The sequence below is a fragment of the Esox lucius genome, chromosome 17 (assembly GCF_011004845.1).
Source record: "Esox lucius isolate fEsoLuc1 chromosome 17, fEsoLuc1.pri, whole genome shotgun sequence".
Taxonomy (NCBI): Eukaryota; Metazoa; Chordata; class Actinopteri; order Esociformes; family Esocidae; genus Esox; species Esox lucius.
Window position 1 is genome coordinate 12,298,331 of NC_047585.1, and position 14,144 is coordinate 12,312,474.

A 14,144-nucleotide genomic window follows, 5' to 3' on the forward strand; every position below is an offset into this window, starting at 1 on the left:
CTATCGGGCCACTAAAACACCTGATGTAAATTGCCATCAAGAAAAGAAAAACCATCAGAAACCAGTTGCTTACCTCTATAGCTTCTTTTATGTTGTTTTTTATGTCTTGAATCTTCTGTTTTTTCTCCCTGGGAAGCATGAACATCAAGTCAGTTACTGTACAACAATATACCACTAAATGTCATTCTGATTAATATAACGGTTGTGAAATGCTTGACACTAAAACACCAACCGGCAGATTGGCAATCTTTAGTCATTGCCAAAATCTGCCAAACCTAAATTGATACATACAAATATATTGCCGATGTGAGCGATTATGCAAGAGCAGATAGCTGTATGACAAGGGAGGCTGCACTACATTCCTCACGCTAACACCCTGAAAACACAGTTCAAAATAAACAGCCATCCCAACCTCCCAAACAGCCTTCTCCCCAACTGGCTCCTCCCATTTTCTTCCCTCTCTCTAGTATTCTAGCCCTCCCCACCTCCATATTCTCCTTCTGCTCTACAGCACCTAGTCCTGACTTTAATTAAATAAGTCCAACCTTCTATTTGTAGGGGCAGACTGAGGCAACAACTGTCAGAGACTCAATGTATTTATCAAAAAGAAACCCCAGGGAACACTAAACACACCACATCTGTCCGGAATGGACAAAGACGATCTGCAACAGGTCCCTGTTGTTTGTGTCAGCTAGTGCCTTTTTTACCAATGTTTTCAAACTGAACTATTTGTATTAGGTGGTCGGTAAAATATGAGCTGCATTTAAAGTGGAGGCAGTGGTGCTTTTATGACTAATATAAATGTCCCCTGTGGCACAATAATGTTGATCGGATCTTATTAGGACTTCTCAGATATGCCATGTGGAAGCCATGGCCCTTTGACTGCTCGTTATAGTTCCGGAATTATCTGAATCATTGAGTACATGATCAGTAATATGTACAAAATGGCCGCAGTAAGTAACCTCAACATAAAAAGAAATGTAGCCTGCATGGACTAATATTGTTGGTGGAAACAAAAGCTGAGGCAAATTACTCTCCTTAAAATGTTCTACAGTATTGGTGTTATATCACATACTATATTGACAATGAAAGGAAAAAAATAAAAGTAGCATGAGTAGCCAATGTATGGGATTTCAAACTAGGCCTGTTCAAAAACAACTTCAAGGGCGTGTTGTAAATTTGGAGCTATCTTACCAACCACATGTTTTAACAGTTCATAAAATAGGCAATTCTTCGAGCAATACTCTAAATATACCTTAAGAGGAGTTTCATCTATAAGGATAACTAATAATATAGTTTCTTTGGTAAGACATTCATATACTCTGGGGTGGGATGCAGTTTTCACATATTTTAACCCTAGTCAATCATACCTAAATAACTGGAAACAGATAATATGGGCAATTAGTCAATTTAGCCAATGTTCACCTTCACTCTAGCAAAACCCCTCACAGCAACTTTACAGTTCCTTGCTTCCATAATCCATTTTGTTTTTCTATTTCACTTGCTAGAGTACACATATACCCATATAATTTGACAAAAGCATTTACAGGGCTTTATTTCTCAGCAGTTTTAAATGTATGCTTCTTTCCTATCAAGGTATCTGTTGCCTAGACAAGCTAAACCCCAATATTTACGAAAGGGCATTTATACCCCTAGAGCAAGCGTTTTTACTGCTGAACCTGGTCAACTCAGATGAAAAAAATGACACCCTTGGGTTGTGTGAACACAGTGAACACAGGTCTGTTCAACCTGATAGTGTGGATTATTATGGCATTCACACCTATTTACAGATGCTCATCTAAATCAAGAATTTACCTGAGAGAATCTTTACAATTTTTCTAGGAGTTTAGTTAAAACAATGAAGACCCCTACAGCCACTCTATAATGTGCTTAACATGGTTTTCCAAAAATGTATGAAAAAAGAGACAAGAAAATAATACTTACTCTGCATTGAAACCATTCACATGCAATATTCGCATCTGTTTGACGATTGTGCTCTTCCCAGATTCACCAGCACCTGTTAACACAGAACAAAAAGATATGGGTCTAAGGAAATCCTAAAACAACCACATTAACTGACTGGGCTCTCTTCAGGGCAATACAAAAACATAAATTCATTCTCTCTTCAGCCATGTAAGAACCAACAATTAGGGCCCAGAGTTTGACCTGCTCAGATCACAAGGTCAGGAAAAACCTCTGACCCTAGTGATGGCTGTCAACTAGCCACAGGGCATGGAATTCTGGGATATTCAACACAGCCCTTCTCCAGTCATGGAGGAACAGAGGAAACAAATAGTGTCCCATGCATGCTAACAATATGCTACTTGCTAGATGAAATTGAAAGGCAAAGAGACCACATCCCAACTCGGGCCAGTGGGACATTTTTTATATTTCACACCCAAGGATATCACACCATCGATGAAGCAAACTGACTAGGTCGACCATTCATACAAACCAAAGTCCAGATTCAATCCAAAATGGTAACCCAGTTTAAGGGATAGAGCCAAACACAAGGTTCTGATGGTTCAACATAAATATATATCCACACAGCTCTGAAATGTATCTTTTATTTCAGACAGTGAAAATGGTTTGGTTATCCATAAGTTAATTCTAGCAGTGCTTGAAGAATGTTGCCTTAGGCCCTACCACAGTTAAAAGCCTGAATCATCATCCCTTTGATCAGGCAGGAATCAATGATTGAAGGAACCAAAGTTTGCTTTCACGCCTTGGACCCCAGCAAGGCAACCGAATTAAAGACTAACTGGATTTTGGAAGAACTATTAGCATACTGCATGATTTTAGGTGTTTTTAAATTATAATTCAGTAAAATACTACTCATTGCTAGGCCACGTGAAACAACAAAACAATGTATCTGTTCATTCCAGACATAACCCTCACAACACATACTGTAGTAATAATAATAATAATAATAATAATAATTACAACACTATGCAAATATAAATCAATCACTATGTAACAACATGGTAATTCCTGTAAGCTGCTGTTACTGGAGTAATTAGTGGTAGTAAATAGGCGGAAATGAAGGCAATGTATTGCGCCAGGCTCATTGTCAAATCATTCCTCCTGTTAGCAACAATTATGAAAAGCCCTCCAAGGAGAACCAAGTGTATGGTGAGGAAAAGAGTACAGTCCTGAAGCGAATTTTTGTAGGCTGCACTCTTAGGTAAGTCAGGCCTGGGCACACATTGATAGGCGTACACCAGCAGTCATAATTCATCCAGTCAGGAGGCATCATATATAACAATGTTGCTTTGGACAAAATGTGTGGCTTATCATGGCCAACCATGCATTGTGCTTCATGACAGGCATGCATTGAACCAAGTACTGCCAGTGTAAGCCTACTAAAAGAACAAGCTGCTATGAAAAATGACAGCACAACCAAAGTTAAAACGCACTGCAATATAACAAACTGAATAGCCTTTGTGCTTTGTGGCCAACCTTGGAGGAACATGTTCATAAAAAAAAGAACTGTCATGAACAATGCCAGACACTTAGCTGTCCCTCTTATTTGCGACAATATCTATAAGGCTGGGATTTCCACATTGATCATCACATGAAACACTTAACAAATAACTTAGCATGTGAGAAACCTACCTAATAGTAGTAGCCGGTGAGTTGCTCGGTATATCTGCTTGTCTTTTTGAAGCTGTTTCTCTATCTTTTTATTTGCTTCCCTCTGTGCCTTCTCTTCATTACGTTGGTCTTCGGTCTTACTATTGCCCAGACAACCCATCTTCCCAAAAACCCAATAAAAGGTTCGGGAGAGGGGGGATTAATATATTAAATAAATAATTCTAGATTCCTAGAGTGGCACAAAACAAAAACACCTTGCTCAAAATTGGTGACATTTATATTGACAGGTGCAGAATAAACCCCCTGTAACGTGTGGATGGCCTCTCCAGACTGTACCCTAGTTATTACTGTTAATTATCTATAGGCTAATAGATCATTCAGGGAGCACGGAGTGATGGTGCTAATGACGACACCCGGGCCGCCCTCCCAGACTGTTGATTCCTACAATGTGTTCACTGTAAATCCGCAATGAAGTCATAAAGAATCATTTCAACGTGGATATGATTCTTCGGGGCTATAATGTACATGAATGATCTCGAGCCTGAATTCCCACGACGTCTTGTCGTGGAGCTCAAATCCACACTGAAATCTAGCAAATGTCTCCTCCAGAACCCATCATCGGTTTCACTGCCATTCAAAACATTTGCTGTTCCATCAAAGCGTATTTCCTCTTTTCTATTGCAATCCGTCCTCAAGCCTTGCGAGACGGGCAAAGCAGATACAGGGAGGATCAATTTTTAAAAAGCATACTATTTCCACAAAAATGACGGCATGTTGGTCATGACGAGAAGGTTCCTTCTTCATCCAAACGTCTTATAAATCCAGGAGACAACGATTTTGTTGTAACCTTGTCAATTATATCCTGTTTTAGTCAATTATAATAATGTATTTCCCCTCTCACAGATGTTGGTTGCTTTGCGGTCTGTCCAGATCAAAAGGCCTTTCTCTCGGTCGTTTTCTTTACCGCTGTAATTTGTATTTCTCCTCGCATCGGTAAGCTTTTCTGGACGAACAATGACTCAAGTACGTCTTCTTGCGATGCAATTTTCCCGATTCATATATATTTATGAAAATCCTCCGTTATTTTTCTGATTCTCGAGGGTAGAGCCTGCTGTCAATCTAAGCTTTGTATTCCTTTTGAATTCGTATGGTAGATACATGTGCATATATGAACATACCGCGGTATATAATCATTGAATCCAGCGATGACAGTTATTTTTTCATGTAAAGGCCAGACCTGCACTTGAATAAATGTGAATAAATTCTTTTCCTATAAGTATTTTTTTGTATTTTTTTCCTTTTCTCTGAGAATTATACATTGAGATAGATAGCGTTGAAGAGATGGGGTGGGGCAAACAGCTCTCACTGAACCCTGGGAACGACCAGAGTTTAATCACATGATTGCCCAAAACGTCATGAAGTTGCGATTCCGAAGAGAAAAGGCGCCCTCTTTGAAGAAATGATCTTCCATACACAGCAAGTATGCTACTGTAACACAACAGATTCATTGTAACTATTACAAAAATGGATAGGCTACAAATGCATTAAAACCTGCGGCTATTCATATTTGATTTCTTTACTCCCCCTGAATCTATGGCTATTTTGATGGCATTGAAATTATGATTGACCCATCAAAAACAAAACAAAAATCCATATAAAAATATTGAGTTTACAGTTTATTACAGTTTTATAACTGTAATAAACAGTTATAAATCGTGTTAGTCAATCTGTTCTGCCAGTACCAAATGGACACACTCAACATCTCAAGCAGTGTTGCATATTATCAATCCCTTTAACTAGGTGCACATTTCTACAGTGCATTCAGAAAGACTTCACTATTTCCACATTTTGTAATGTTACAGTCATATTCTAAAATATATTACATTGATTATCAATCAATACACAATACCCCATAATGCACAAGCATAAACAGGTTTAAGAAATGTTTGCAAATGTATAAAAAAAATTCTCTGCTCAAAAACAAAGAGAACGCAAATAACACATCGATGTGAATGATGAATTAAATATATTCAAGATCAAAAACTTTACTGTACATTGTGTAATTCATTCAGAACAAAATGAAGTAACAACGGTCAATGAGAACCAAAATCACCAAACCATTGAGGGCCGGATTCAAACTCACACATTTGAAATCACAGGCTGTGATTTCATCACAGCAACTCATAATGTGACTCAGTAGTGTGTACGGCTCCCACGTGCCTGTATGCACTCCCAATAACGTCTGGGCATGCTCCTGATGAGACAGCAGATGGTGTCCTGGGAGATCTCCCTCCATACCTGGATCAGGGTATCAGTGAGCTCCTGGACAGTCTGTGGTGCTACTTGGTGGCGGTGGATGCACCAATCCAAAATATCCCAGAGGTTCTCAATTGGATTCAGGTCTGGGGAACATGAAGGCCAGCCAATGGCATCAATGCCTTCGTCATCCAGGAACTGCCTACACACTCTGGCCACATGAGGCCGGGCATTGTCCTGCAACAGGAGGAACCCAGGGCCCACTGCACCAGCGTATGGTCTGACGATGGGTCTGAGGATTTCCTCCCAGTACTTAATTGCATTCAGGGTACTGTTGGCTAGCACAAGGAGGTCTGTGCGAACCTCCAAGGACATGCTTCCCCAGACCATCACTAACTCACCACTAAACCCATCACACTGGATGATGTTGCACACAGCGTAATGTTCACCACGGTGTCTCCAGACTATTTCACGTCTGTCACGTGCTCTGTGTGAACCTGCTCTAATCTTTGAAGAGAATGGGGTGCCAATGGTGGACCTGCCAATTCTGGTGTTCTCATTTGAATGCCATTCGAGCTGCCTGGTGCTGGGCTGCAATCACAGGTCCTACTAGCGGACGTTGGGCCCTCATGCCACCCTCATGGGTTCTGTTTCTGACAGTTCTGTCATAAACACGTACACCAAAAGGGTGCTGGATGGCATTTTGTGAGGTTCCTCCTGTTCCTCCGGCAACAAAGGAGCAAATACCGTTCCTGCTGCTGGGTTGATGACCTTCTATGGCCCTGCCCAGCTCTCTTAGTGTAAAGGCCCTTCTCCTGGTATCTCCTCTATGCTCTTGAGACTGTACTGGGAGACACTGTGAACCTTTGTACGACGGCACGTATTGATGTGCCATCCTGGAGGTGCTGGACTGCCTACGCAACCTGAATGGGCTGCAGATACTGCCTCATGCTACCAGCAGTGACAAGGACACTAGCAAAACACAAAACATGAGAAGAATCAATCAGGAAGGATAAGGAGAGAGAATTTGTCTGTAGCCACCACCTGCAAAAAACATTCCCTGTTTGGGGGTTGTCTTGCTGTTGCCTCTCCAGTGCACCTATTGTCACATTCATTTGCACTAAAACAGGTGACAATGATTCACAATCGCTTATTCTTCCTGACTGGACTGATTGATATCCCATCACAGTATAACTTGGCGTTATACTGTGATGATTCCCTGAATTTTCCCAATGCCCAGTTTGATATTGATATCAGCAACACATTTTAAAAAGCTGGGATAGGGGCAACAAAAGACAGGAAAAGTTGTGTAATGCTAAAAATACAACCTCACAACTAATTAGGTTATTGGCAATGGGTCAGTAACATGATTGGGTATAAAAAGAGCATCCCAGAGAGGATGAGTATTTCAGATGTAAAGACAAGGAGGGGCTCACCACTCTGTGAAGGACTGCGCAGGCAAATAGTGCAACAATTTAAGAATAACGTTTCTCATCTACGGTACATAATATCCTTAAAAGTTTCAAAGAATCCAGAGAAATCTCTGAACGCAAGGGACAAGGCAAAAAACCAATATTGGATGGCTGTGATCTTCGGGCCCTCAGGCTGCACTGTTTTCTGTAGTGCAAATCACTGCATGGGCTCAGGTACACTTGCAAAAATGATTATCTGTGAACACAGTACGTAGCTGCATCCACAAATGCTAGTCAAAATGATACCATGCAAAGAAGAAACCATATATAAACACAACATCCAGAAACACTGCTGCCATTTCTGGGCCTGAGCTCATTTATGATGGACTGAAGTGAAGTGGAAAAATGTCATGTGCTATGACAAATCAAAAATTGAAATTATTTTTGTGAATCATGGACACTGCGTCCTCCAGATTAAACAGGATAGGGACCACCTGGCTTGTTATTAGTGCACAGTTTAAAAGCCAGCATCCGTTATGGTATAGGGGTGCATTAGTGCACATGGCATGGTTGACTTGCACATCTATGAAGGAACAATTAATACTGAACAATATATACAGGTTTTGGAGCAACACATGCTGCCATCCAGGCGACGTCTTTTCAGGGAAGGCCTTGCTTCTTTCAGCAAGACAATGCCAAACCACATTCTGCACATATTACAACAGCATGGCTCCAAAGTAAAAGAGTCAGGGTGCTAAACTGGCCTGCCTGCAGTCCAGACCTGTCACCCACTGGAAACATTTGGTGCATAATAAAATGAAAAGTATGACGAAGGAGACCCCAAACTGTTGAGCAGCTCAAATCCTAAATGCAGACAGGGTGACCATCTTGGATTAAGTTTCTCTCAGCACTCTTGTAAAGCCCAAAAATACAACCACACTTTGGTCCTCTTAAAAGGCTAATAAATCTCCCAAGCACCATTACTGCCTTTCGCCATGTTTTCACACAAAAACAAAACCCACGATGCAGGCGGTGCCTGCGTCTGAATGTTGCTAACTTTGGTTGATGCTGGAGAGTATTTACCATGTGTTTTTGAAACCACTGTGATCAAACAAAGTTTTAATGATAATTACAATTTGAAACGGTAATATTAATCATCAGGAATTCTACTGTGGTTTATCAGGAAACTGGTAACCATTTCATCCCCAGTTTTGGTGTTCCTCAAGGCTCGGTTTTGGGACCACTTTTGTTTTCACTATATATACTGCCACTGGGTGATGTAATCTGGAACCACAATGTCAATTTTCACTGCTATATTGATGACCCACAGTTGTATATTTCGATGAAACATGGAGAATCCCCAAAATGAGCTACTTTGGAAGCATATGTTTCTGACAAGAAGTGGATGACAGAGAACCTTTTGCTTTTAAAAACAGAAATGCTTGTTTTAGGACACAAATCTCACAGTGAACCTTGGTAGTTGTATGGTCGTATCCCAAAAAACTAAGAAATCTTGGCGTTACCATATGCCCTAATTGCTCCTTTGATGAAAATATAAAATATATTTCAAGAGTGACTTTTTCCATCTTTGGAACATTGCAAAAATCAGAAACTTGTTATTAAAAGAATTATGCAGAAAAACGAATCCATGCTTATGCTACTTCAGAAGTAGATTAGTGCAATGCTCTTCTCTCCAGTTACTCTGATAAATCAGTAAATAAACTTGTGCTGAACACAGCTACTCTTGACACATTAGCCTCTTTATACTGGCTGCCTGTTAAGGCTAGGGCTGATTTGAAGGTGTTAACCTATAAAGCATTACATTGACTTGCTCCTACTTACCTTGCTGAATTGGTCCAGCTGTACATACCTACATGTAACCTAAGATCACAAGGTGCAGACCTTCTAATTGTACCCTAGAATTTCTAAACAAACAGCCAGAGGCAGGGCTTTCTCCAGCTTCACTAGCTTCACTAGTTTGGAAGTGTCTACTAAATACTTCTCTCTTCAGCATGGTCTATGATTAAATGTAGTCTGGCCCTGGGGCTTGAAGGTGAACATAAAGGCTTGGATACAGTCCACCATTGCTGGCTTTGCCAGACAGGCTCTCATCTCCACTGGGATGACCACTCTCTAATGTCATCCAGGGGCGGAATCACTGGCTTATTGTTGTTCTCCATTGCAGTCCTCGTCCTCCTCCTTTGTAAATCTAAGGCGTGTGCTCTCTAAATGTTCCTTGTGTCCTGCTCTGTTTTAACTTAACTTAGGAGGACATGAGCCCTTGGACCACACCTCAGGACAACCAAGCCCAAAAGATTCTTAGCTGTCCCTGTCCAAAGTCCTCCTGGCTGTCGCAGATTAAGTAGCAGGTGATACTTGATGATTTCGGCTGCCACTCCACTCCGACCATTCCTCCCCTAGATTGTCCCTGTTCTTGTCCATCTGGTCATGCTTCTGATGTGGATTATGTTTAACAAACTCTGGACACAGTCCACATGCATTCATTAATTACTGCAATATGTAATCTTAAAATGTTCACTCGGCACAGCCAGAAGAGGACTGGCCACCCCTCAGAACCCGGTTCCTCTCTAGGTTTCTTCTTTCAGCCCTTTATACAGAGGTTTTTCCTAGCCAATGAGCATCAACCTGTTGTTGCATGCTCTTTGGAGTTTCAGACCAGGGGTTTTGTAAATGTACTTTGTGACAATGTTGATGTACAAAGGGCTTTACAAAATGTGTGATTGATTGACTGAAGTCTTCTTTGGTATCATGCTACAGGCATTGCACACCTGTATTTTTTAAGTTTCTCCTATTCTTCTATGCTAAACCTTTAAAACTCTTTCAAGTTGGAATGGGGAACGTCTTTGCATTTCCAGGTTTCTCCAGAGATTTTTGATTGGGTTCAAATCCTGGCTCTGACTGGGCCGCTCAAGGACATTTACAGACTTTACTTTTGTTCTGTTAGAAGGTGAACCTTTGACCTTGTCTGAGGTCCTGAGTGCTCTGGAGCAGGATCTTCCTGTACTTCGTTCTGTTCATCTTTCCCTTGATCATGACTAGTCTCCCAATTCCTGCTGCTGAAAAGCATCCCCACAGCATTATGCTGCCTCCACCCAGATTCTGCTTTCTCACAACAAAAACTGTCCCAACAGTTCAATGCTTCATACAGGTTACAGATAATTTATTTTGTAAAGAAAATTCTACATATTTCCAATTAAAAGGAACAGTTGGGTGTTTCAATTGTTATTTCATGTACCAGATCATAGACCCGCTGCCATAGTATTAGTTAATCAAATACTTGTTACAAAGTGACTAAAGCACAAGTGTCAAATCTTTCATGATTAATGTTCTTCAATTTGCACCAAGTTTCTTTTATGGCTTTTGCCACTAGCGTAAGTGGAGCCAGCCTAGAAGAGCGAATGTCACTGACTGACTGTTAAAACGGCTAGTGGCAAAAGCCATACAAGTTTATAGATGCTATTTGTGGTGGAGGTAAACTTAATAAGAAACATTAGTCAGTTTAAGACAATGCTTAATGGTGTGTAGCAAAATATCCAAACTTGGCATGATGTTAATGCATGACAAAATGATCTAACGGCAAGAAGCTGTACCTACAGTTCAGAAGTGTATAGCTCTGTGGTGTAGTGGTTAAGTAAATAGCCTCTCACTGGGGAGACCCAGGTACGAATCCAGTGTGGACAACAACATTCCTCACTTCTAATTGGGGGCTGACTGAATAAGGCTTGCCTGGTTCTTTTTCTGTTTTTTATTTGGCAGAGAGACTAATTCATTACATTATTTTCTGAGTAACTGTCTCTTCCAGTTCTGGTAGCTGTGATGATTTGATCATACTTTTGTACAATGCACACATTGCCCTACAAGTCTGCCCTACAATATTTCATCGTTTTTATTTAAAATACCATTCACAATGGCACCATCACTACATTTTGTCAAAGTTTGGTCTTTTAGATTTTTACCATACGGTCAAACTGCTCCCACAACAGCTCAATAGGGTTGAGATCTGGTGACTGTGCTGGCCACCTCATTACAGACAGAATACCAGCAGATTGCTTCTTCCCTAAATAGTTCTTGCCTAGTTTGGAGCTGTGCTAATGGTCATTGTTCAATTGCAGGAGGAAATTGGTTCCAATCAAGCACCATCCACAGGGTATGGCATGATAGCCTTCCTTCTTGAAGACCCCTTTTAACCTGTACAAATCTCCAAATTCACCACCACCAAAAGCACCCCCAGACCATCACATTGCCTCCAACACACTTGAGAGAGGGCGTCTAGGACTCCTCCAGCATCTTTACATTTAGTCTGCATCTCTCAAATGTTTTTTTGTGATTCAAACACCTCAAACTTAGATTTGTTTGTCTAGTGTCTGTTATTTTGCCCATTTGAATCTTTTCTTTTTATAGGTCAATCAGAGATTTTTCTTTGCAACTCTGCCTAGAAGGCCAGCATCCCCGAGTCGCTTGTTCACTGTTGACATTGAGACTGGTGTTTTGCAGGTACTATTTAAAGAAACTGCCAGTTGAGGGCTTGTGAGGCATCCATTTCTCAAACTAGACACTAATGTATTTGTCCTCTTACTCAGTTGTGCACCAGAGCCTCCCACTCCTTTTTTATTCTGGTTAGAGAAAGATTGTGCTGTTCTGTGAACGGAGTAGTACAATGTTGTACGACATCTTCAGTTTCTTGGCAATTTCTCATATGGAATAGCCTTCATTTCTCAGAACAAGAATAGACTGACGATTTTCGAACCCACAATTGCTGATGATACTTAACTAGTGAAAAAAGGCCAGATTTATTGTTTGTTTCATCAGTACAACCGTTTTCAGCTGTGCTAACATAATTGCAAAAGGGTTTTCTAATGATCAATTAGCCTTTTAAAAATGTAAACTTGGATTAGCAAACACCAAGTGCCATGGTTGGTTGATAATGGGCCACATTCTGCATTCTTTGAAAAACAAGGATTTTTCTAATTGACCCCAAACTTGAATCGTAGTGTATGTGTGTAGGTTATTTTCCTTTTTTTAATAAATTAGCAAATGTTTCTAAAACTGCTGTTTTTGTTTGGTCATTATGGAGCAATGTGTGTAGACTGTTGGGGGGGGGGGTTCTAATGGATTTGAGAATAAAGCTGTAACATAAAATGTAGAGTAAATGAAGGGGACTGAATACTTTACAAATGCACTGTATATGGTGTGAAGACAGGGTCTGTTTCAGAATCAAGGCAATTTCTGAAGTACTATAACTTGAGGTACTTAGAAGTTGACTTGGACTATGGTGAACTGAAAAGACAAGCTAAAAACGCTAGGGAAGATTGCATTTTTGTTTATGAGCTTACACTTACATGAAGGAAAAGTATCCTTTAATCAAGGTAAAATGGTAAAAAAAAAAAAAACTGGTTCAAGAAATAAAAACAGTTCTCATAATTATCACAAGAAAAACAGAGTGGTTTAACATGTATTTTAAATAATCAATTCTGTGGCCTAGGGTGTTCCAGAAATTAAGCGGCTCTCTCTGGTGCACATATAGCGCTCCAGTATTTGTTTGAAACTAACCTATTGCTATTTCAACTCTCTCCTCTATCTTGTGCCTCAGCACAATTATTTTAGCAGTGAAACTGAAGTGAAAAAAGTGAAAAGAAACAAATCCAATATTCAAATGCAATGCCAAAAGTCCTTCTAGTATGGGCAGAATGTTTTAACAATTTTAAGCCTTTCAACAATCAAACCCGAAGCCTTTCAACAATCAAACTGGATTCTAGGATTTGACTTGAAACATTTTTGTAAACGGAGCTGGCCTAGAAGAGTGAATGTCTCTTACTGAGTCCGTCCATCCCTGACTGACTTACTGACAGACTACCCTTTGTTAAATAGCGTAGTGGTTAGAGACGCGGGCTACGGAACAACAGGTCCTGCGTTCGACTCCTGTAGCAGTCAGCACACAGACAAAAACTGTAATAGGAAGCCTAAAACAAAACAGTTCTGGTGGATATAAGGATTTGTTCAGGAAAAACAAACACTTCGCAGCCTGTCAGTTATAAAAATATCGTCACCTATATTGACAGATACTCAATGTAATTCACGAATGGTTAATTAGCTGTTAAAACGGCCAGTGGTAAAAGCAGATTTGTTCAGAATAGACAAAAACTTTGCTGGCTACAACCTTCTGTAGCTACGAGAAGCCTAAAATTCAACTGTTAACTCTAGTGATGGCCAAACAAGGCTTCATTAGCGTTATTTTAGAAGCAGGATTTTATGCTGGCAGCACTCAGATTTTCATTATCACAATAAAAACCATCATTGACATTTAGAAGGCCATATAGTTAATCTAGTATGTAAAAAAAAATTAAAAGAACAGATAAGAACAACATTGGAACGGACATTAAACATAAAATAACAGACTAGATTGTGAACTATATTTCCTTATATAATTCTGAGTTATCGCTGCTAGCATAATAACCTGCTGCTAGAAGAACGGCCATCACTACTTAACTGTTATATTGCGACTATTTCTGGTGGATTTTTGAATTAAGTCTTAGCATTTCTTCAGGATAGTCAAACGCTTCGCTTGCTACATGATTCTCTCATCTTTTCACTTAATGTAAAAGTCTGTTATCTTCACCTATATTGATACAGTAGTTATTGTATCAATGTCATTCACGAATGGCAAATAAGCTGTTAAAACAACCAGTGGCAAAAGCCATGCAGTTAATAGATGCTATTTGTGGTGGAGGTAAACTAAATAAGAAACGTTACTAAGTTTAACACAATGCGTAATGGCGTCTAGTGACATATTACTGGCTAACACCCTTTTAAAACGACACCTGGCAAATGATCAGCTCTGTGGTGTTGTGGGTCAAGACACAG

The 14,144-nt window shown here is 40.1% G+C and overlaps 1 protein-coding gene across 2 annotated transcripts in view; it reads right to left on the reverse strand.

The window, feature by feature from the left end:
* The window catches only part of LOC105023694 (guanine nucleotide-binding protein G(s) subunit alpha), a 62,042-nt gene that overhangs the window by 43,794 nt on the left and 4,104 nt on the right, over positions 1 to 14,144 (reverse strand). Inside the window, exons 1-3 of one of the 2 annotated variants that reach the window (XM_013131795.3) lie at positions 3,616 to 4,948; positions 1,945 to 2,017; positions 74 to 128 (exon numbers count right to left, since the gene is read on the reverse strand). In XM_013131795.3, coding sequence (XP_012987249.1) covers positions 74 to 128; positions 1,945 to 2,017; positions 3,616 to 3,754 — 267 coding nt within the window. In that variant the 5' untranslated portion in view covers positions 3,755 to 4,948. Of the gene's footprint in view, positions 1 to 73; positions 129 to 1,944; positions 2,018 to 3,615; positions 4,949 to 14,144 lie in introns of those variants that run through there. The other variant, XM_020055145.3, reaches the window with a different exon arrangement.